Here is a 23796-nt window from a genome sequence, read left to right as displayed (position 1 = left end):
GCTGTAAAAAGAAAAGGGGTAGAATGAAATAAAAGGTTTTAAATGAGAGTATTTATAAATTAAAATTATTTAAGACATTGGCCTTGTTAAGGAGTGTTCAAATATATTATTTAAGAAATTAAAAATATTACAAAAAAAATATGCTAAATATGAATTAAAATTGAGATTGAAATATATTAAAAATATTTTTAATAAAAAATTTCACTTAAAATACTAATTAGCATTTATCTTAAAGTAAAAAGAAATAAAAAAGAAAAAACAATAAATGTAACACAAAATAATAGAAAATGGAGAAAAATAGAATAAGTGAATATAAAAAAATACTGGTATGAGAAATTAGAATCAATATTTTTAAAGTTGAATTGAAGTGGAAGAGTACTTTTACTTATTATGTAATTTTATATGAAAAGTATAAAAATAAATCATATGTACGTCTGATAAGAAATAAAAATAAATAAAAACTAAACAATAATGGTATTTTACATTTTTATTCTTTTACGTTAATCTTACACTTTTTTTATGATAAGAAAAGAGGAGACAAAAACTTTAATATGTTTTGCTCTATTTTTCACGAGGATAAGTATAGTAGCAGTGTGAATAAATGAAGGTGTGAGAGAAAAATTATTCAAAACCAAGTTGTACGTCGTGCAAATTTTGGAAGGGATGACTAAATGTCAAATTCAAAGATACGATCGAAGGTCCAGAGATTATATTTGCCCTTCCTTCTGAAACGTCATGAAGTATTTGTAAAATAAATACATTAAATAAAGCAATTAATGAAGTGTTTGGCCTTCCTATTGGTTTAGCTATGATTGTGTTTATATGTGCATCGTCATCGTGATCACGAAGATTCCCAGCAATCGAACCCACAACCTTCTTCCATCGTTGGCCTTTAATTTACCTAGTAAAGAAAAACATATATCTTGAACCGTTGGATTGTAATCTCATGGTCAAAGATTGGTCAAGTTTGGTCAATTCATACACATTACACTGTTCCTATTATATATAACAATTGGAATTTCCAATTTTAGGGGATTAATGAGAGGGAGTCAAAATTAGGTAATTATCAAAAGGATCTCCCTAGATTTTCTTTCCGGGACCATATGACTTCTCATGGATCAAACTATATTGCTTTCAACTTTAATTTCTAATTCATGGAAGGGCAATGTCAATGGAAACTGAGGGAGACATCGCACCGGATTTTCTTTGGGCCAAGATTTTGTTAGAGAGCTTGATCTAATCCCAACATGTAATAAACAATGAAAAGTATAGCTAACCGTAACACAAAAATGTGCCTGTCTTGCAACAGATAAGTCATTTGAATGTCTACAACATGACACGATTTTCTCTCCTCTTTTTTCTTTTAGATTTAACATGTTCTAAGCCAAACAAAACAATGATAGATACAATGGAATTATTAAATTGCTAAGGGGGAATCCAATAATTAATTTGTATTGGCTACTGATTGAACTACACCTAATTTCCCAATTGCTCTCGCCAAACCTTACGTGGTGAGTGAAGCATGCACTCTATCAGAATATAGGAAGAAAACAATGACATGCTAAGCACACGCAAGAGAATCCATCGAACTGGTTAGTATAATAATTTAATATGGCTACCTTTCAGGGGGTGTTCTAGTGGGTGATACATATATTTAAGTATAAATGTAAGAATAATTCGAACTATATAAAATATATGTACCGAATTATTCTTTTAAATAGGCAATGCAAGTGTATGATCCAAGGTCCTAAACAAAGACTTTGATTGGGAGTGGAAACAACAAAGGGCGTTCAAAAACAATCTTTGACCTATAGATCTCGCAGGTAGGAGGAGCTATCATACACCAAGACCCTCCACCAGGTTCTGTAGAACCATATTCTACTAATGCTTCAAATTAAAGATTGCAATCTTTGACGATACATATGTTTCATGCATGACTAATAAATGCTAAAAAGAAAAAAGAAGACGACTTCAAATGTTACGGGTTCATTATTAACCGAAACGGATAGAACCAATGGAAATTGAAAGGTGTTCCATGTAACTCATGTTAGAGATACTCAAATCAAGGACTTGATGGGAACAACTCTATATACCTTGACCCATGTTCAAACAGCGATAGTTAGGTCTTCTACCTAACAAAACGAATATCTCCTTATCTCTTCAAAAGAAGGGGGAAAAAATAATGGCACCAAAAGGAAAAGAGTCACTCTTTGTAAAGTAAATTTTGTTGTTCGCAACATATGTACCATAACAAAATTTCATATCCTTTGTTGTGTAGGTCCACCATCTGTGTCTCGGAAATGTTTGGTAAAATTCAAATTCAACTGGAATAGAATAGAGATGTAATATGTTGCCACCATCAGCGACTGAGATTGAATATTCTACACTTTTTCTAGTGTTTTATCATAAGCAATACATTACACGTGCTCGCCAATATTCCGATCAATCCCTATAATGGCACTAGTAAAGCCATAATCATAATTATATTTTAGAAGAAAACTCCAAATTCGTGCTTCGAAAATTTAGGGCGAAAAGTTTTAATTTCTGATCAATAATACAAAATCACATACCCATTTTTGAAAATCATAATATTATTCATGCATATTAATCTTTAAGCTCCAGACACAATCATTTCTGACAAAGACTAATATATATGATGCATATTTGTAATTTTTAAAAATAAGTCAAAATTTCAATACTTTTAAATATTGATGTATTCACCATAAAATTCTAGTTTCATTATTTGAATAATAAAAAATTGACACTCTGTATAATCTTTTTTATTTCTTAAAATTTTATTTCAAAATTAAAAAATATTATTTATAACACTTATTTGTTTTAAAATTATGAACCTCAATTCTTGTAATTTTTCAATAAACAAATGTATCATTCAAATGCACATCTCAATTTGATACTCAACTTGAATTAAACAGAGACATATAATATTAAAATTTTGGATGAACAAGTTTAAAAACTTGGATTAAAATAGACACAAAGCGTGCATGAATGTGAGAAAATGGAAAAAAGAAGGGTAAGGAGTAGTACCCTAAACCGTGCAGAGGAGTGGGAGGGGGAGAGAGAGGGGGGGGTTGTGGGGGGACTGTTTGTAAGATATTGAAGATCTTTATGGGGATCCAAGCCAGGCAGAACAGAGAAGCAATCAGATCACGTGGTCCAAGAAACAACAAAAGCAAACAGCTTTTACATTCCACAGTGCTGAAAACACCATCGTATCCATGTCACTTTGATTGGAAGATAGTGCTATAAGCAATATACGGCCGTACGTGCATGGAATTTGAGGAAGTACTATGTGACAGAGAGCATAGATGTCTCTTATCTCTGTATTTTCATCCCATCACGTTGCTTCATCTCAACATTCATTAATCGCTTGCTGTCATTTTTTTTATTTCACTCTACATTATGTTTAGTGGTTAGTGGAGCTCACACAGTGGCTGTTCAGGTGTTCAGTGACATTGTAACAACTAATCATCCAAGTCCTTTGAACCAGACACCCCACCCCATTTCCTGTGACTATATCAACAACTATCTTTCAATTCAATGTTTATTTTTAAGTGTCATTTATGTGGCAATATTAAGAGTATATTTTGTCACCATCTACCACCATGTCTCGTTTCTCACACTCTTATCCCATTCAATTGATTGACGTCTGTGTTGTCTCAATTATGATATGATTGACATTTCATCGGTCAATTAACAATCCTTTGTAAAACTTATTAGTGTTTTATTAAATCATCAGTCCCGTTAAAGACAACCCCTCCCTTTTGATACCATGTACATAATCTAGTTTTTAGTAGCACTACTTTATTAATACTCAAGTCATGTTCAATGTTCTCAAATGAACCTGGATCATGTAAACTCTGTAAATTAAAAAAAAAAATAGAATGAAACAAAAAACAATTATTTTTTTTAATGGAATTAGACAGATATTTTATTTTTATTTTGAAAGACACTCCAATTGAAGCCAACTAATTTTAAATATATTTTTATTTACTTCGATAAAATAATATGTATTACACTATCGTAGGTAAAAATTTACAAATTTGAACAATAAGTTATGATTTAAATATATTGTTCGTATATTCTTACGAATGTTATTGATAATATATTAACTAAATATGAATTATGTGATGAGACTCCTAATAGTTTGAATTAGTTTTCAGTGGCTGGATGTTATTGGGTATACTCCTGTACTTGGATTGTGTACAGAAACTCAAGTCCTGTATCATTTCTTTTTTTTTTCTTTAATAAAACTTCATATGGTTTATTAGAAAATTTCTTAAGACTTGTGATATGATGTGTATTTGATATAATTAATATTTCTTTTTAAAAAATCAAAATTTCGATCTAATTCAAACCTTTATATGATTGAATTGGATTGCACTTCAATCCAAAATAATTAAATGGTAAACCAATAAAATATCAAATTATTTTTTTAAGCCAAAATAATTTTGTACTGTTGTGAGAATTTATAAGATAGATAATATATAAAATAATAATCAAATTTATTGCTTTCAATATTAATTTATTCATTCATAAAAATATTATTTTGATTTTAATGTTTGGTTTTTTAACTAAAACAAATTAGTGACTGTATTTGGAAAAACTTATTTCAAGTCCTGAAAGTATATATCTTAAAATGGATGAGGTTAATGAGGTTATTTTGTAATGAGTGATTAAGGTGAGTATTTGTTCTAAGAAAAATATGAAGTGTCTGGCGTGCGCATTTGATTTAACTGCCACCTATTAACGAAGAGGAATTTAGTGTGCGGTCGGTTCCCACCTGCCTAACGAGGAGGAACAAGGAACACACACAACTATTCATTTTCATATTCATATTAATCACCACTATTTCAGCCCCACCAATCAATTATTGTTATACCCTAATTCTTGCTTCACCCTATTGCAAAAAATACACGTGTCATTTACTTAACAAACAATAAATATTAAATACTATGCCAATTTTTATTTAATAAAAATAATTTATTAATATTTATATTGATAAGTAATGCATTATATTAATATTCCACATATTAATATTTTTACTAATTATTTTTAAAAATAATGTTTTGGAAACACTCTTCGTATGCCTGTTATAGTTAAAAACTAAGTATAAAAGAAAAGGAGAGAGAGAAGTTTACAAACAACAAATTAGTGATTGCACATAGGTTATTTGTCAAGAATTTATCTAGCTGCCGAAGTGTTGCTAGTTGAAATATAGGTCTTAGTAAGAAATTTAAAAGAACAATTTTATTAAAAAATTTGAATAAAACTTTTTTTTCTAATTTTTAAACTAATAACTAAAAGACATTGTTTAGTATTTGTGTTAAATTGTAGGCCAAATATTTCCCATTGTAGCGAATAAATGGTTTGTATAGTGATATTATGTCCAGCATTAGCTTCATATTTTATTGTTTTGTCGCTTGGCACACAATAAAGGAAGGAGAATTGATGATTCATGTGCAGTAACCGAAACCGAAGGAGGTAAAAGAGTTGTGTAATGTTGGCTAATAATACGCAATGTAATGATTAGCTCAGAATATAGTGTCTACTCTTTTTGAACACTATGATTGTAACGGACAAGCTGGGTAGTCTTTGCAGCAAGCACGAGTGATTGACAATATGCTTCCAACTTAAATACCCTTTGCATTTTTGAATCCGATTAGCTATGATACTTGCATCAAATTAATCAAACCATTATGTTCTCTGTTTATTTATGCCCATCAATTTGTGTTTCAGGGAATTTCTGCCCTCCAAATCATTAATGCTGCAGAGGTATCATTCCAATGGAGCCTCCTTGCACTGTGGAGTTAATAACCATCCAAACTATGCTTTTTCTACACAAATATCATTTCGCTTTTCTTCTTTAAGTGTTATATTCTCTATCCAGACTATTTTATAACCCCTTTGCTACACATGAATAAACACTCTATTTAATATCTTAATTAAACGTTTAGTTTATAAATTCTTATTTATTATATCATAAGTTTAATAATAAATTAATAGTGTTAAGTTAAAAACAATGAATTATGGGTTATTTTTATAAATTATGTACATATTCTTCCATACATACTAAAAGATGATAATTACTAAAGGAGGTTAGTTATAAGAAAAGGGTTACTTTTCATAAAGTGCCAAATTATTATTTAATTCTTAATAAAAAGAAGCATTCACGTTTAGTATTTTACTATACTTTGACTAAAATTATCCCTTATAACAATGCTTGTAAGAAACTCAACGATTGGTAAATTACCTTTAAAACCAAATTTAAACAAATTCATTTCAACTTTAATACAATACTATGAGTCAAGAAAAAAAGGACAGATGGGTTGGTGAAATAAATAGGAAAGAATAACTGAAATAGTCTGAGATCATACAACATTTTTCTCACTTTAAACTGAAAGAAAAGATAATTTACTTTCTAAACTTTACTCACATCTATTTATCTCTCCCATTTACATGACCTTACTTTCTAAACTTTACATTAATTCTTTTTTCTTCTATTTAGACAGATAAAAACACTATTTTTTTCTCTTATACATTTTTTTTTCTTCATTCAATCTAAACAACTTAAAAATCTTCATATTTTCTGCTTAATGTTTCTTTTGTCTTACTTCTATGCATCATATTTCTTTTTTTTTTCTACTTCATTTCATATAATTTAAGAGTTTAATTTTAACCTCTAAAACAATCATTTGATCACATAAGTACATATTAAAAAGTTTATCAAAATAAAATTTATTTCTTTAAAAAAATACCTATATTTTATTGTTATACACTCTTATTTTATAAATTACGCCCTTCCCTCTCCAAAAAATTAATACACTCTAATTTATTTCTGTGTGGATGAGTCTGTTTGTTAGGGCAAGCAATTATAAATGAATATTAAATTGTGAATTTTTACAATTTTAATAAATGAAATGATATTTTAAACACATGCAATCGACTACGGAATCTCATTCAAAGTTTTCATTTTATTTTCTAAAATCTATAAAGTTAAAAATAAAAATTCAAAATTAGATTTTGAAAGTTTAAAAAGAGAGAAAAAAAATTGATCTTAAGAGATCCCGTCACATTAAAAACGAAGTACATTGTAGCACATATTAATTATTAGTCTTACTAAAAGAGGAGAGCATAAATGTTAGAATAAAAGGAGAGGGCAACATAACTTAAGTATTTCTTAATGAATGAGATAATAATTTACTCTAAAATGTTTAATTATAATAAAAAATTATTTAAAAATTTAAATTCTGTTTGTAATAATAATAATAATAATAATAGTATCGGCTGACATGTATGAATTATTTTAGTTAGGATTATTTTTGAGAAATAATTTTTTAAATAGTAAAAAGAAATATATATATATATATATATATATATATATATATATTTGTAATGACAATTAATGAACCAAACGCATGCAATAATATGTATCATTCACTCTTTTGAGTCATTTGAGTAAAAGTTTCATATAATTTTAATCTCTATTCATCTCAGTTATAACGGAGAAACCTATGCTCCAAAACAATCATATTAATCATTAACTGTAAATAATTGGATTAGAATACTTCATTTTACCTTTTTTCAAAGTCCAATCCACAGGCGACACATCCCACGACAGGATTAGAATACCAAAAGGTCCCATTCCCCAGGACACAAGTCGATCCATTGCTAGCAATAGGAAGTACATACATGGGTACTATGATTTCTGTCTTGAAAATGGATGTTATTCACACCTGTGGAGGGTTTACACTTAGTAAGAGATAAACATAAAAATAAATGAAATAAAAATAGTGATGGGCAATTTAATAAAATAAAAAAAATAGGACAAAAAAAAAAGAAATCATATTTCTTTATATTTGTTACTCATGATTTTTTATAAGAATGCACATTCTTTTGTTAAACAAGTATAAAAATTGATTTTTGAAGGATAAACCAAACTGCTTATAGAGTCCTTGCTCACTTGCATTCGTGGTGTGTTTTAAAGAGTTTGCAGAGTTTATGAAAATCATTTATGATTTTTATATATTTTTTAAATTTATTTTAATCATTTTTTATGTAATTTATTAAAATATTTTTAATTTATATTTATAAATTTTATAATCAAATTAGTAATATAAATCTCTTATACAATAAAAAATTATTAATTAAATACTCAATTAAATCGTTGGGCAAACACATCATTTGAATGACCAGCTAGCAGAAACGCGCAGTTTGCACTAGAAAACATTTCGATTTCACTTTGCTTGAAGTCCAAATTTCCAATATATATATATATATATATATATATATATATATACATCACAATGTCATATATAAAAGAAAATAATACCCACAAATCCACAATGAATATTCTTCTTGGGTTAAAGAGATTGGTAAACTGTCCACATTGTAGAAAATCTGAACTGTATCCTTGGGTTTAATGACCATATCTTTCCAAAGATTCTGCGTTGTTGTGTAGTCAATTCCCAAGGTAATGCCCATCAGTTAGGAGCCATAGTGTTCCCACCATTTCCAAGCTCCTTGCCTATTCTTCTAATGGCAAGAGGGTGACAACTGAAATCTTCTTAATTGTATGGAGCAACAAACAACAAATCTCATACGAAATGACATTAGAGATTTAAGTTTGGTCGAGTTGTGATTGTGGCGTTGTTTTTTCTGGGGATCTCATTTTCAAACTGAAGCATGCAAGATCGAGAAGCAAAAGCCTTGTTTTTTAGATCGAATGTTTTTTCTGGCCTTGTCTTCTTGCAATTAATAATGTTTACGAAGGTTCCTATTTTTATTAGACATATAAAAATGTTTATGAATCCTGGTCGGATCTACATGGTGTAATATGGGCGCACATGCTTCTACACAACTTTAGTTTTCATAAAATTTAATATTACATGGTTAGATTAATATTCTTTAAGTCACGTTTAACTATTTCTACAATTTAATATTCTTTTTATATGCCGTAAGAAATGCTATTTTATTTTTATTATTTAAAATTTATGAGTTTATCAACTTCATATTTTTTGGAATCATGATTTCTGCTATTGTACATGTTTAGAAATATGCAAAAAAAAAAAAAAACTGTAAATATGAATTTAATACAGTTGAAATAATTAAGCTTGCATTTAATTGTAATAAGCATTAAACTCACTTGAATTGAGTTACTTTAATTGGAAGATTCAAATTATGCACCCTAAAATAAAATACAAAGATGTGTTCATAAAGAATTCGTAATCTTAATTATAGTAAATTACAAGCTTTACAATTATTAGTTGTAAAACCAGAAAAAAAATGTCAAAAGAATTTTTAGGATAAAAATATTATACTTATATAGATTTAAGCTTTATTTTAATAATGTGCATATTAACCTTTATTAAAAATTCTTGTTACATAAGTTATAAAGTAAAGTTTTAATTTTAACTAAAAAAACCTTAAAAGCACATTTATCATTAAATTTAGTAGAAACCTGAGATGTGGGGGTAGGGAAGGAATTAACAAGTATAATGACGAGCTTATAAATAATATTGATCTGACCGGTGTTTATTTTTATTATTAATGCTTTGTTTAGTTTAGATATGAGGGGAAGATGTGAGAAAGGAAAATAAAAATAAAAAGGGAGGATAAAAGGAAAAAAAAGAAAGTTAAGGTTTTTACTATTTTTTTAAAAAAATATTTCATAAATGATAAATTTAATGAAGTTTTAAAAACAAGTTTCAAAATGTACATTTAGAAACAAGTTAAAAATGATTCGGAAAACATTCTTTTGTTCTCAAGGTGGTAATTGTGTAAATGAGTCAATGCATGAATGGCAATTTTGTAACAAAAAAATGAATTTGGAACACCATGAATCCAATTGTAACCTCTCATCCTGTTCTTTCATCTACCAATCCCTCATGCAGAATCAAAACATGTATCAAGAAGAGGCCCATGGCCACAACATTGAACACAACATGTGCTGGTACAATGTCATAACATCTCGAACAAAACCAAGAAATCTCATCCAAAATTCAAATCGACAACAACACTTACGACAACATCTCTAGCAACAACCAAACGAGCCCAGAAAACAAGCCCCCTCTGTCTTCCATGCCGACGACTTGCTTTCAACCTTATCAGCATTTGTCGACACAACATAAGAAAACTATTGTGCCACCCATGCATTTTACTGCCACCACAACCAAGACCCATCAAGCCCCCACAACTATATGTGACTCCTAACCTCTGTTCATGAATCGCCATGTGGTCCACAACCTGATTCCCAACAAATATCCATGACAATATACGATGATGACCATTTTCTAGGAAAGATATGTCACTGACACCCCTAGCTTGAAACTGTTTAAAAAACATGCAAATCTTCGGACAACCTTGAAACAGGTTTTAAAGTTTATTTGAAAAATAATTTTGAAACACGAAACAAGAAAAAAAAAACTAAAATCAAATCTAACAGATCCGGCTTTTTCCTTTCTTTTTGTTTAGTTAAAAAAGTTAATTTTGTTAAATATATTTTCATATTCTTTTAATATATAATTTTCTCTCTACTTTAAGAATTTTTTTAAAGTCCCACTTGTATTTTAATAGGTCTTCTTACAATTTTACTTAAAGTTTAATCAAGTAGTTATTTTATTTAAAGTTTAAAAAATACTTTAAATTATGACATTTACCTAAAAAGTAGTGGACATATTTTATCACCTTTGCCTTATATAATTGATAATATCTCCCAAACTAGCAATAACATTAAATTTTTTGGTCGAGATAAAACTTTTGTTGAATAGTTATTTTGATACGAAAGACTTTAGTAATGTTAGGGGGAAACGCCACCGTGGTGTTCTTGAATTATTTTAGGAGAACATCTTAGGTCTAGAGTGAAAAAATCTCTAAATATTAATACAAATGATAAAATGGAAGTCAAGAGAAAGGTTTCATATGCTTTCATTATTTTTGTCGATAACTCAATTTTATACTAAGTATACTTTTTATTATTATTATTATTATTATTATGTTGTTATACTTAAGTTTTGAGTGAGTTGTTATTAAAAACTTCAATCATCCTATATTGTTTAAATAGCGTAATGGGCTTTAGATAACTAAAAGTTATCCAAAGTTTTACCAGATGAAGTGATGGATCATATGTATGCATGGTGAATGACTTTAAAAGGTTAATGAGTGTGAAAATGGTTAATGTGGTATGATGTATTTTCATGATTGAAACAAATTAAGACATATGGAAATGAATATGTTGATATAAGTATACATTAGTTGCATGACGTAAGACCGTCTAAAAGATTAGGTAATCTTTTTGAGATCTTGACTGGTTGCACTCTTTTAACAAGCACTCTTTTATTGTTCATCATATAATAATAAATTGTCAAAATATATTTTGAAGACCATTTGACAATGTTGTTATAAATTTTAAAATGATTTTGTAAACCAATCGTGATATTTTTAAGATTTAAACTCTTGAAATCATTTTATACAAGAAGAACAACTTGGAGTCTTGACGATTATGTTTTCGAGAAAACAAATTCTACTTGAGTAATAAAATACAAGCTTCAAAATTCGGGAGACATATTCATTTTAGTCAATCATAAATCCCAAGTTTAGACACCATGATACAAAAGCTGAAATACACATTTTAAAAAAATAACCAAAACACAAAAAAAATATTTACAGCTACTAAAAAGTTGTTTAAGACTATACACATCTATCCAATTTACTTAGAAGTTCAAAAGGTAGCTGAGAGACCATGATTCCGCTTCTTCTCCCACATATAAACCTCCTTTAACTTGGAAAGAACAAATTAACACGTGAAAAATGTAGCATCACAGAGAGCAATTGGATTAAATTGATGAGAAAATGTTCATCTTTCTAGCAAACAATGACTGGCTATGAAATGGCCTCTATCCCTTGTGAATCGATCTGATTTGTCAAATGCAAGCTGTCCTAATTGATGTGAAAATCAAAAGGCGAACATATGTGAAAAATGATGTGCTTTTACATTACACGCATATTTATCAACACGTTACCAAATATGAAGAAAATGTAGGAGGAAAATGGTGAGTTTAGCTGCTCTAGGTCCCGGACCACGTTACATACGTGTTATTTGCTATTGTCGTTATACGTGGATGACAGCAACGTCAGTTCCAAACAAATCAATTCTCGAAGGAAATGTAGTGGTTCCTTCTAAATTTAGGCCTCATATGTTTGTCAAAGTGGTCCATTAATTTTTCACGTGATTATTATGCAACACAACTGCATGTGTACGTGTAAGCCAGACTTACTTAGAACGGACACCACTAGAAAATTTTAGGTATCAAAATTCATAAGTTTCATCTAGATAGCGTATCTCTTTTAATACATTCAAACCACTAAAAATTAATATTATATATATATCATTTTGTTTAATTGTTTTTATCTCTTAATTTTTTTTCATTTTTTGTATTTAACATTTTCAGTACCGGCAATGAAGAGTTGGCTGAATGATCAGTTTAGCAGTCGGCTTGTTTAAGCTCGTAAATTTATAATAGGAATTGAGTTTTAAATTCTATGTTTGAATTAATTTTAAATATTTTAATTTGATTTATCAGGGTTCTTTTTCATTAAATTTGAGCTGGCTTGATACATCACAAGTATAAATGTATGTTTAAACTAACTTATACTTTAAAACACAAACATAAATTTGACCAAGCAAAATTCTTGAAATGGGTCGACTCAATGCGAGTCAGGCCATTCATTGATAGTACATAAAGAGTTTTAAGTTACCCCGAAACTGTTGCAGTTGTAATTCAAACGGTTTCATGAAGCTATAGCTCTAGGCTACAATTTTATAATTAAACTACTTATTCAAACGGTGACGCTTGATGCCAAGCAACAAGGTAGAAAGGGTGGCTATGTATACCAAACTACTACTGTACAGACCAAACTATGATGGTCATATAGCATGTGCAATTGGAAATCTAATCACATCATGAGAGCCACCGAAATTGAGCATATTATTTTTTATATTTTTTCATTTGATATATTTATTAACTAAAAAACATTAATTTACTTTTTATTTTATAAATTTCCATCTTACAGATTGCACTAACAAATGAAATCAGTGCGTAGTTCTAAACACACTCGGCAAATTAAAATACAATAAGCACCCATACAGATAAATGAACCTAGTGCATGTCTATTGGTTCATTTGAAAATCCCTTGTCCAGGTGACAATATTTTTTTGGGATCAAATTGAGCTTTTCTATCTTCAATAAGTTTCCATTTTGGGCCAAAGTGCTCCACCCATTCTTGATGTGTTTTGTTACCGGTAAGATATTCAGTGATCTTGATACCAGCATCCTTGCAAAACTGTAATATCTGTTGGTTTTGAGCCTGAAATGTTTTCACCTGTTCAAACCCACTTGCAGCATGCAAAAGACTTACAACGTAGAAAACATCTTCGTCTGGTGTAACTGCTGACATCCTATCATCCCACCTACGAATTTAAAAATGAAAAATAAGGTAAGATTTTAATAATTAGAAAAAAAAAGTATTTCACTCCTCTCTCTTCCTAAAGGGTCATTGTTATATTGAAGAGGGAGACGTAAAGAGACATGCAATTAATTTAGACTACCAATAACAACATTTTAAAATTTCAAGATTTTTTCTAATATATATCCGGCATATAATCAAAATTTAACAAATAATAATTTTTTTATTAATAATTATAACATTTGATGTTATATATATATATATATTATTTTCAACAACAACTTAATCCTCCTAAACCTTTCTAGAAGACACATTTATTAAGTTGATAAGAAATCTAAATTAAAGTCAACAAAGTAAATTTTGAGAGTAGAATTAGGTTTAATGATATTAAATAAAAGCACATTTATCATGTCATAATATTTTTAATAAAAATAACTAATTTTAACTTCATTTGCTAATCTATATAATTTAATTAATTGAATGCACTTTATAAAAAATTGAAAGAGTTATATAATTTTTATTATTATTATTATTATGTATTCTTAGACACACAATAAAAAAAATTAAATTTTAAATGTTATGATATACTTACTTGTTTCGATTCATGGGGTACACTAGAGCAGTTCCAGCAGTAATATTTTGCTTAAGAATAATGCCCTTGAACACGCCTTCATTAAAATCCGAGATTCGAGATCTTGGAACGAAAACATTCAGCCAAGGATGAGGAAATTCCCAGAGTCCTTTTGACCTCAGAACTAGCTCCTCACCATGAACTCTGTTCAGAAACTCCTCGTACGACACATCTTTTTCGAACATGAATGTAGGAACATATTCTAACCCTTTGACCAAAGTTTCAACTTCCTATTCAAGAAAGATAATTAATTTACCTAAAAATTGTTTTACAGTGAAACTAATAAACAAGAAAAGAAAGAAAAATCTTAATTTAAATGTGACAGTTGTTGTCACGTCTGGTCTCTTTGGATTCATCGAAACAAATTTCTTATCAAATGCGAGGATTAGCTAGAGATATTTAAAAGAGTCTATAGAGAGTAAAATATATATATATTTTTTAAATAAATTTATCGTTATAGTTCATTAAAAGAGCTTTTTATTTACTTTAACAAATTTTATATTTAAATTTATGGTAAGCTCTTAATGATAAAAAAAATATATACTAAATTTAAATTATTTATCTTAATGTATTCTAGTCTGTGGTTTTGTTTTCAGTTACACTTAAAATAGTTGAACATGAACCCTTTGCGCTTTCACATTTTGACACAGTGATTTTTTTTTAATAAATTCCTATATACTATAAAAAAAAGTTAAAAAAAAAAAATGGTTCCGAATTAACAAGATAACAAAAACGACATGTTTTTCAAGTTACCTCAATGACGTGTGCTTGAGGGTTGTTGTCATAGTATTTGACTAGCTCTATGATGTAGATAATGCCGTATTGAGTTACGAGGGAATTTATCCTTAGCTTATCAGAAACTGGATAAAAGGAAAGATCCAGTGGCGGCTGATTCAATAGAAGCATGCCTTCTACATAATCTGCTGCATTAGTGTCATTATTTTCATTGAACGAGATTAAATGTTCTTCGTCTCTGGAAAATGCAGTGAAGTCATTGTAAAGTAGTCGGATCCACTTCACCTGCAACCACCTTAAACAAAGCTTTTGATTAAAAGGATTATTAACTTTGATCGATGTTAGTTACATTGGTACATTTACGTAAATATATGGGTGAAAGTTCATCCATGAATTTGGTACAAGTTTTTTAAAAAATTAGTGGGATTACATAATGTTATGAGTTTATGGAAAAAATAATAATTTGTTATATTTATGTTCCAATTAAATGACATGTATATGTAAATATTAATTTTTCTAATATATACTTAAAAAAATATAAAAAATGTAAATTTTTATTAGAAATTATAAAATTTAATATTATTAAATATTAAAATTTTATCATATAAATATTAGTCATTACATGTTCTGTTCTTGTAGAATTAGAAGTTACAGAAGAATTTCCGATAAATTTAATAAAAAGTCATCTTACAGAATTAACTTTTACAGCTGAATTAGCTAGGCGGTGTAACTGGCTAGCAGCTAATTATTTTAATATAATTTAGTGACCGCATTCAAACAAAACGAACAAATCAGCTTTCAAATTTGTGATTGTGAATTGAGAATAAGAATGGAGTGGGCGTGAATGTTAATTTAATTTTTTAAGATTTGTTTGAGAATAATTTAAACAAAGAAAAGAGAGAAGAAAAATATTTATTTAGCTATTATCTGTGAGTTAATTTTAGAACGAGATGAAAGAGAAAATAAAAAAAAATTAATAGTAACATTTGTTTACAAAATTTTAAATGGAAAGGTAAGATTCTATAAAATCTTCAAACCTCTTCCAAACTCATGTAAGAATTTTTCATATCTTCATCCTCACTTTTTACTCTTCAAGTAATAGTAACTTTATTTGAATTTTTTTAAATAATATAAATTTTTTTATAAATCTTCTTACAAATTTATGTTTTTAAATTTTTTAAAAATTTAAAGAGTTTTTTTTTTCATTCTCTTTTTATTATCTTATAATTTTTTTCTCCTTTTTCCCCCCCAAAATAAACAGAATATTGGTGGTTTTATGCAGAAAAGAAAATCTATACGAAATACTTGCCTTGGTGGGTGCAGGTCGTAGAGCTATTCTTGCTCTTACTATCACCCCAAATTGACCTAATCCGCCAAGAACGGCATAAAATGCCTCTGAGTTCGTCTCCGCAGAACAAGTCACAAGGTCTCCTTTCCCTATAAAAGCCAAATAATGCATCTGCAAATGTGTTAGTTTTTATATGTGGGTTGAGTACACCTTGTACTTTATTAATCCAAATGAGCAAGATTTTCAAGCTTAAGTAATTCATAAATGCAAAAGTTTAATCTCTCTTTAATTTATAATGTCAATCATTATCCATAATTGCCCTTTCTATTTTTGTAAAACGATGTATTTCGGTGAGTTGTTTCCTACATATATTATCTTTCTTATAGCTACAGAAAAATTATACAAAGAAGATATATTCAACAAGTAATTGAATTTCAAAATCTTCACACCATATAATATTCTAAAATTAATGTATAAATGTCTGTCTAACGTGGTTTTTCTTAAGGAGATCATCTTTAGATTAGTTAAAGAATAATAATACACTTAAATTGTTAGACTTTGAAGAAAGAACTTTATTTTCATTACAGAAAGTAGGGAAGATAGAGAGATAGTAGGGCAAGCAAGACACGAAGACGTGCTAATTAACTAAATTTGACTGACTTGAAGAGATTGAATAAAAGGGTATATGCAATTAATCGAAGCAAGTTGCATTGTGTTTCATGTCGCAGTCTTTCTTTGATTATTGACTGTCGTAGAATCTTGATAAATATGCTGTGAAATCACGCGACAATTACATTTAACTGATTCTTTAATATTTTAGTTATTATATAGATTCGGGTTTTATAAATTTCTTCAAGAAATAACCTTAAACGAAGTACCACTCCTAATATAGTGGAGATTCACAAACAATATAAGCCGGCCTGTTCCCCTTCCCTTACTAATTCTTTAAAATCTGATCAGTAATTGAATTAGTGAAGAAATTGGTTCCAAATTTAATTATTTAATTGTGTTAAGTTAAGATTAAATCGATTATGAAAAATCAGTATAAAAATATATAATATTATAATATATTTTATAAGATAAAAATTTAAAATAAATAATTAAATAATTCACAAACAAAATAAATCTTAGATGCATGCTCCCTTCCTATTTTGAAACTTTTTTTTAATAAGACTAGTAATTTAATTAACAGATATATTATTTCAAGGTTTAGTAAATTAATTATAGTTAAGTTGAAGTCAGATTGATGATAATTCAATAATATTTTTAATATTAAATAATAAATAATTTTAAAATTTGAAGTAAAAATTTTAAATCAATATAAAACATTATATTGAATATTTTATATAATAAAAAATTTATAAAATAGTTAAATAATATCAATTCATGTATACATTTATGTACGACTTTATATTTATTTTAAAAATATCTTAACATTAATAATTTTAAAAAAATAATTTATTTTAAAAATATCAATTCATTAATAAGGTTCATAATTAATTTTAACTGATTCTTAGCCAGTTTAAGTGAATTTTGACCAAATTTTTTCTTTAGCAATTTTTGGTGCATAACCATGATGTGACTGGTTTCCAGTTGAACAGACCAACCGTGTCTGATTTTCAAAGCTATACTTTAACAATGTAACTAAAATGGAAAAACAAATAAAATTAGATAACTCTTAGTAACTTTTTAAATATTTATGAAGTTTAACCCACTCTTTTCGAATTTGAGTCGAAAGGGCTATTAAAAGTGATTAAAAAAAGGTCTTTTATTGAGTTTAAATATAATTGGTATATCAAGACTCAAAATCTAAAAACCAGTCAATAATAGTTTATATCATAGATTTTTTTTTTATTTGAAAAAAATTATATTCCACTCCAAACAGCAAGTAATACTTTAAGTTCGTTCATAAAATTATAAATACCTATACATAATAGTAGTCATTAATTAATTTTAATTCTTAAAAATATACAATAAAGATTAAAATGACCTATATATAATAACTTTTATGAAACTATAATACTATTTTTATAAATTCAGAAACTTCTATTAATCATTATAATTTATAAGAATTCTTAAATTACTATTTTGTCACGTAATCAATAATATATGTTACTTAATATGACATGTTAGCATCGTTTTACCACGTAAGTAATGATACGTGTCAATTAATATGATATGTCAACATTCTGTTATTATCTATTAATGATGTTTAAATTTAGAAACTTAAATATATGACAAAGATAAAAATAAAGACTAACGTGATATTTTAAATTTTTTAGAAACTAAAATATAAGGTCCAAGCTCTTTCGGAGATCATAATAATAGTTTAATCTAAATTTATTGTTCAAGATGTTAATTCTATTGTATATGAAGATTTAAACCTGTTACTTAAGTGTGTTGAGCTAGTTGAGTCCTAAGAACATTCAAATCGTAAAATCAGGTACCTAATTAACTTGTAAAGCTTTTTCTGGAATTATATATATGTTCTCTTCAACTTTCAAATCTTATAAGCAGATACCTAACTTGTTAAGACTTTCCATGCATTGAATTTAATAACACGTACGGTCAGATTTCCTTCTGAACGAGACAACGAAAAATATGACGATGGGGCTATATTTCGAGTTAGCTATATCTTCTTAGATTTGAGTTGATTCAATAAAGTCATATATATGGGAACTTCTTATAATGTATCCAGCATTTCCAAAATGTTTTGTTTATATATATATATATAAACAATATTTAATGTTGTGTGTGTAAATGCATGCATTATATTTATATAAATACAATTAATTTATACAGATGTGAATCACACATAATTTTGTATCATTTAATAATATTGAATAATTTTATTTTCAAATAATCATTAATTATATGTAAATTAACTACATTTTACACACATATATATAAAAGAAACTTTTAATTTATATACATTAATGCATATAATTGTAATAATATGTATAATTATAATTTTATTGCTGAATTGAAAAATAATATATTATGTATAAAGTTATTATTGATATTCAAATTGATGTAACTTATGTCTGTATATAGATGTGCACACACTTAATTGATATTATTAATAAATTTAATCCTAATTCAATATTTAGAATTGCATTAAAGAAGTTATAACATAAGCATAAAATTTTCAATTAAGCCTAATTGCGCCTTTAATAATATTAAATGAGAGGGGGTTTCGATTTTAATATCTTAGCATATCTTAACTTATCTAGTGATAAAATATTTAGGGAAACGAAAAGAATTATAAATTTTATGCATATAGCAACTTATCCTGATTAGTTTACTTTGTCAAGTATTATCTATAGTTCTAAATATAAGAACTTTCAAATTATCGAAGTTTGTCATGGCTAAGAGTTTCATTATAAGTTTCTTGTTTTTGCATATTTTCTAAAAAATAAATTTTATAGAGATAAAGTAATTAGTTAAGTAGCTAGATAGTAAAACACCGAGTCTCAATTAAATTTAAGAATAAATTTTTAAAAATTATTTAAATTTATTGATAAATTAAATGACATTAAGAAATTAAATATTTTTTAATTTTATTTTTGTGAAATAGTTAAAATTATTTAAAATCGGTTGTAATAGTCCAGAAAATAATTTATCTTGCATTTAGCATAAAATTTTAAGGTAATTGCATGGGGGACAAGTAAATTAGTTAAGGAGAATAATTTTAATATTTGAAATTACAAAAAATTAATATTAAATATGATATTATATATCATTATTTTTCACAAACGTATATCCTTTATATTTCCTTTAAAATTAAAGAGATTTTTTTTTCAAATTTAATAGAATTACATATCATATTAATGATAGTAAATAAGGAATGAATATATTATGTTATTATTTTATATCTTTGATTTTAAAATTTTATTAAAGTAGATACTTATTTATTTAGATATTTATTTAAGAATCTCTTTTTAAAATTTTAATTTATACTATAAATTTGACTATTAAACTGTTATAATAAAATAAAAATAACTTAATTTAACAAGTTATAAAAAATTGTTAAATAAAATAAACTAAAAATAACTTATAAGTTGTCTATAAAGTTGTACAAACTCACTCTAAATAATGTTAATTTTTAACAATAAAAAAAAGTACTGGTATCTATAATCTTGAGCTCTTTCTATTAATGGTTGTAATTTTTCTTAGCACAACTCTTTAGTTAATTAATTGACAGAGAGAATTGGGTAAGTCATACCTGTAACAACATCCAACTCAAGAACATTGGAAATCTGTGGTCCAAATCGAAAGGCTTGGCCACTAATCCCAGCATTAGAAAGTGTGCCACCAACCGTCAAATACAAGTAATCAGTCCAAGACAGAGGTGTGAGTCCACGTTCAAGGCTTGCATGCAACATATCAATCCACTTTTGTTCACCACCCACATCACCATAACAACCCAATGGACTCTTCTTCCCATCAAAATCACACACTATAACAATTCCAGACCCATTTCTAATACCATTAAGCTTAGTCATATTCAGCACCACCCCATCTTGTGTCATGCCTTGTCCAAGAATCGAGTGGGCTTGCCCTCTTGCGGCTATAGTAAAAGGTGTGGGAAGAGAGTTTGAGAATTTTATCAAGGACATGATATCATTAACGTGTGATGGCTCAAAAACTGCCCAAGGGGTTTCATGAACTATGTGGCCATAATCGGTTGAGGCTAGTGAAAGGGTTTGAGGATTACGACTAAGCTTTGAGGCTACCTCTTTTGGTGCTTGGAATGCTGACCATGGTCGTGGTTGTGCTGCTGTGAGCATTAAGATGGAGAACCATAGTAGAGTCATCGCTTTTGAAAACATAAAATTCCTCACCATTTCTTTTGGGAGGGAAGAATAGTTAATTTGGCAATGTGGTATTGCTTCCGATTGGCGTGTATATATAGAGATAGTTTGCAAATGTGTGGAGAAACAGGAAGGAGAAAACGCACTCCTTGATGTGTTTGATGCGTATTAAAATTATTATTCTTGATATAGATAAAAATAGAATGATCACAAAACAGATTCTCTGAAGACCAGCATGTGTTATCTCATTAGACTTCTACCATTCTATGTATCTAATTTGGTCAATAAAATGAATTTGATTGAAATTAAAATTATAATATTAAAGGATAAATTTGAACATGAATTTATAATTTCAAATCTAATTTAATATAGACGTCCTGGTCAAGGCAACTAAGATGATTATATATGGATTTTTAAAATTTTATATAGTTATGATATTTAAGACAGTGAAAATAATTTTTCAAGTGACATAATAAAAAATATCAATTTATTAATATCTGTATATGCGTACATAAATAAATAAATAAATAACGCAGAACAACTGCACATTGTCATGCTAACATTATTATGGAGATTCATGATTCATGAGATTATGCATGATGAAAGTATAAAATTGTGGAATTCTTGTTCACCACATGTTACAAACCAGATGCTTATGATACTAATAGTGTGTTTTTATTATCAGCATGCATTTTTTTTTAACTAGAAAGTATAAATAAATAAATATTAAAATAATTCTCATACTAATTATATACATGTTTAAACCTGTTTAAATTTGAATGGATATTTAAAGCTAGATTTATTCATTTTTATACTTGCGAAAGATCAAGGGGTAATCTTTGGGTTCCCCATTAAGCCCGTTATATTAATTAATTTGTTTTATGAGAAATTAAGTTCGTTGAAGTAAAGTTGAAGAGATCCTCCTCTCGTTTTCTATGGCATGCAACATGACGTGAAGCAGATTCTGTAAAGACTTTTATTAATTTACAAAATCCATGGTTTCTAGTATTCAAATAGATATCCCGCAGCCACCAATAAAAGTCTACCTAGTTAATTGGATTTGTGAAACATATTAACAAGGGGCTAAAATTATAATTAGTAAACTTCTTTTAGTAATATATCTTTATATATTAAAGAGATTAACCTTTAGATAAATGTAAAATAATTTATTTGCTTTTGAAAGTTTTTATTAGTGATATTAAAAAAACTTCAAATCATTATTTTACTAATTATATACATAAAAGATTAACTTAACTAATTCAAAGGGTTTGGTTTAAATAGTGAACAAACATTCACAACTCCCATGTTTGAATGAATATTCACTATGTCAATCCCTAACGATTTCGAAAGATTTTGAAGACACAGGCTCAGTTTACTCATCACGTGATGGGAAAAGGGAAGTTGATTTATCAGCTAACTTAGTTAATAATGAATTAAATAATCAAGTAAAAGAATAATTATTGTTTTCTAAATTTAATTTTAATTTCAATTTAATATTTTAATTTTTTAGTCTAATTTGAGTTTTGATTGAATTCTCTAAATTTTTAAAATTAAACTTAAATCCATAAAGTTATCATTTAGTGTCAAATTTTGTATTTAATACATGAGTTTATAATGAAAATTATTAATAGTGGCAATGACACGTGCATGAGATTTTGTCAATGATAATGGTTTTATTGTGATTAATAGATATTTTTTTAAAATAAAAAAATAAGCAGTTAGGAAATATTTAAGAGAAATTAAGGAATCATTAGTGACATTGAGTATTTTGGACAATGGTTTGATAATAAAATGTACAGGAGGTATAGAGTACAGAAGATTTAATCCAAAATGTTATTATTAAATAATTTTTGTTAAGTTAAGAGATGAAATAAAGTAAAAAAATTGACAAAAAAATAGAAAATTAAATTGAATAAAAAATTAAAAAATATACTGAAACCTAAATTTAATTCAAAGAACCAAAATTAAATAAACCTATATTTAATTTAATACTGAAACCTATTTTAACACACAAACACACACAGGAGGCTTATTATTAATTTTATGTCAAAAAAAGGTTTTGTAAAAGATATATAAGATAATAAATGGAGGAATATATTTTTAATAAAAAATATTATGATTAAATATATTTCTAATTTAATACAAATAATAAAATATTTTATAATATTTATTTCAACATTTATAAATAATTATTTATCATTTTTTTATAAATATAGGAAAATAGTTACTTTTTTATAAAATATTTGAATTTAAATAGTTTGAGTATTTTATTTTATAAATAATTAGAAAAATAATATTTCATAATCATTTATAAAAAAAACATAAAAATATATTCTCAACCTAATTAAATTCAAATTTTATAAAAAAAAATCCTATTTGACAGAATCTGAAACTCCTTTAGTTTAAAAAGAAATGAGAAAGGTCCTTTGACATTGTCTCCTTAAGTTCCCCTTATAATAAGCCTTTGTTTTTATCATAAACATTTGGATTTTTTAGAAATATAAAATATTCGGATCAAATTCTGCAAACTCCATTAATAAATAGTAACATAGATTAAAATAAAGAAGATTAATTTTTATATAATATTAATTTAAAAAATTATATGGTTTAAAATTAATATCACAGTAAATATAATTTTAAATTAATTGTTAAAAAATTAATAAATTTTGTTAATATAACAATTTATGACAGGATATTTACATTATCAATATACTTTAATTGAATTCTAACAAAAACCCTTAACTTTTGAACCTTATTGAAAAGAAAGCATTTTAGTTTTTTTCAAAAAATGTATTAATTAATTTTAAAAAATCTTTTACTTTAAGTGGAGAGGTTCTGAAAACGAC

At 27.1% G+C, this 23796-nt stretch overlaps 1 protein-coding gene across 1 annotated transcript; it reads right to left on the bottom strand.

The window, feature by feature from the left end:
- Window positions 1-13194: 13194 nt before the first annotated feature.
- On the bottom strand, window positions 13195-20983 carry LOC113852993 (cytokinin dehydrogenase 3-like). Its single transcript, XM_027483423.1, has 5 exons — window positions 20362-20983; window positions 16158-16285; window positions 14867-15133; window positions 14075-14343; window positions 13195-13486 (listed from the first exon to the last, which is right to left on the bottom strand). The coding sequence occupies exons 1-5, from the start codon at window positions 20981-20983 to the stop codon at window positions 13195-13197; spliced, it is 1578 nt and encodes a 525-aa protein (XP_027339224.1).
- Between the last annotated feature and the right edge of the window lie 2813 nt (window positions 20984-23796).

Source organism: Abrus precatorius, unplaced genomic scaffold, assembly GCF_003935025.1.
Source record: "Abrus precatorius isolate BTA unplaced genomic scaffold, Abrus_2018 Scaffold10, whole genome shotgun sequence".
Classification (NCBI taxonomy): Eukaryota; Viridiplantae; Streptophyta; class Magnoliopsida; order Fabales; family Fabaceae; genus Abrus; species Abrus precatorius.
Note: the sequence above shows the minus strand (reverse complement) of the source record. Positions and strands in the feature narration are given on the sequence as shown.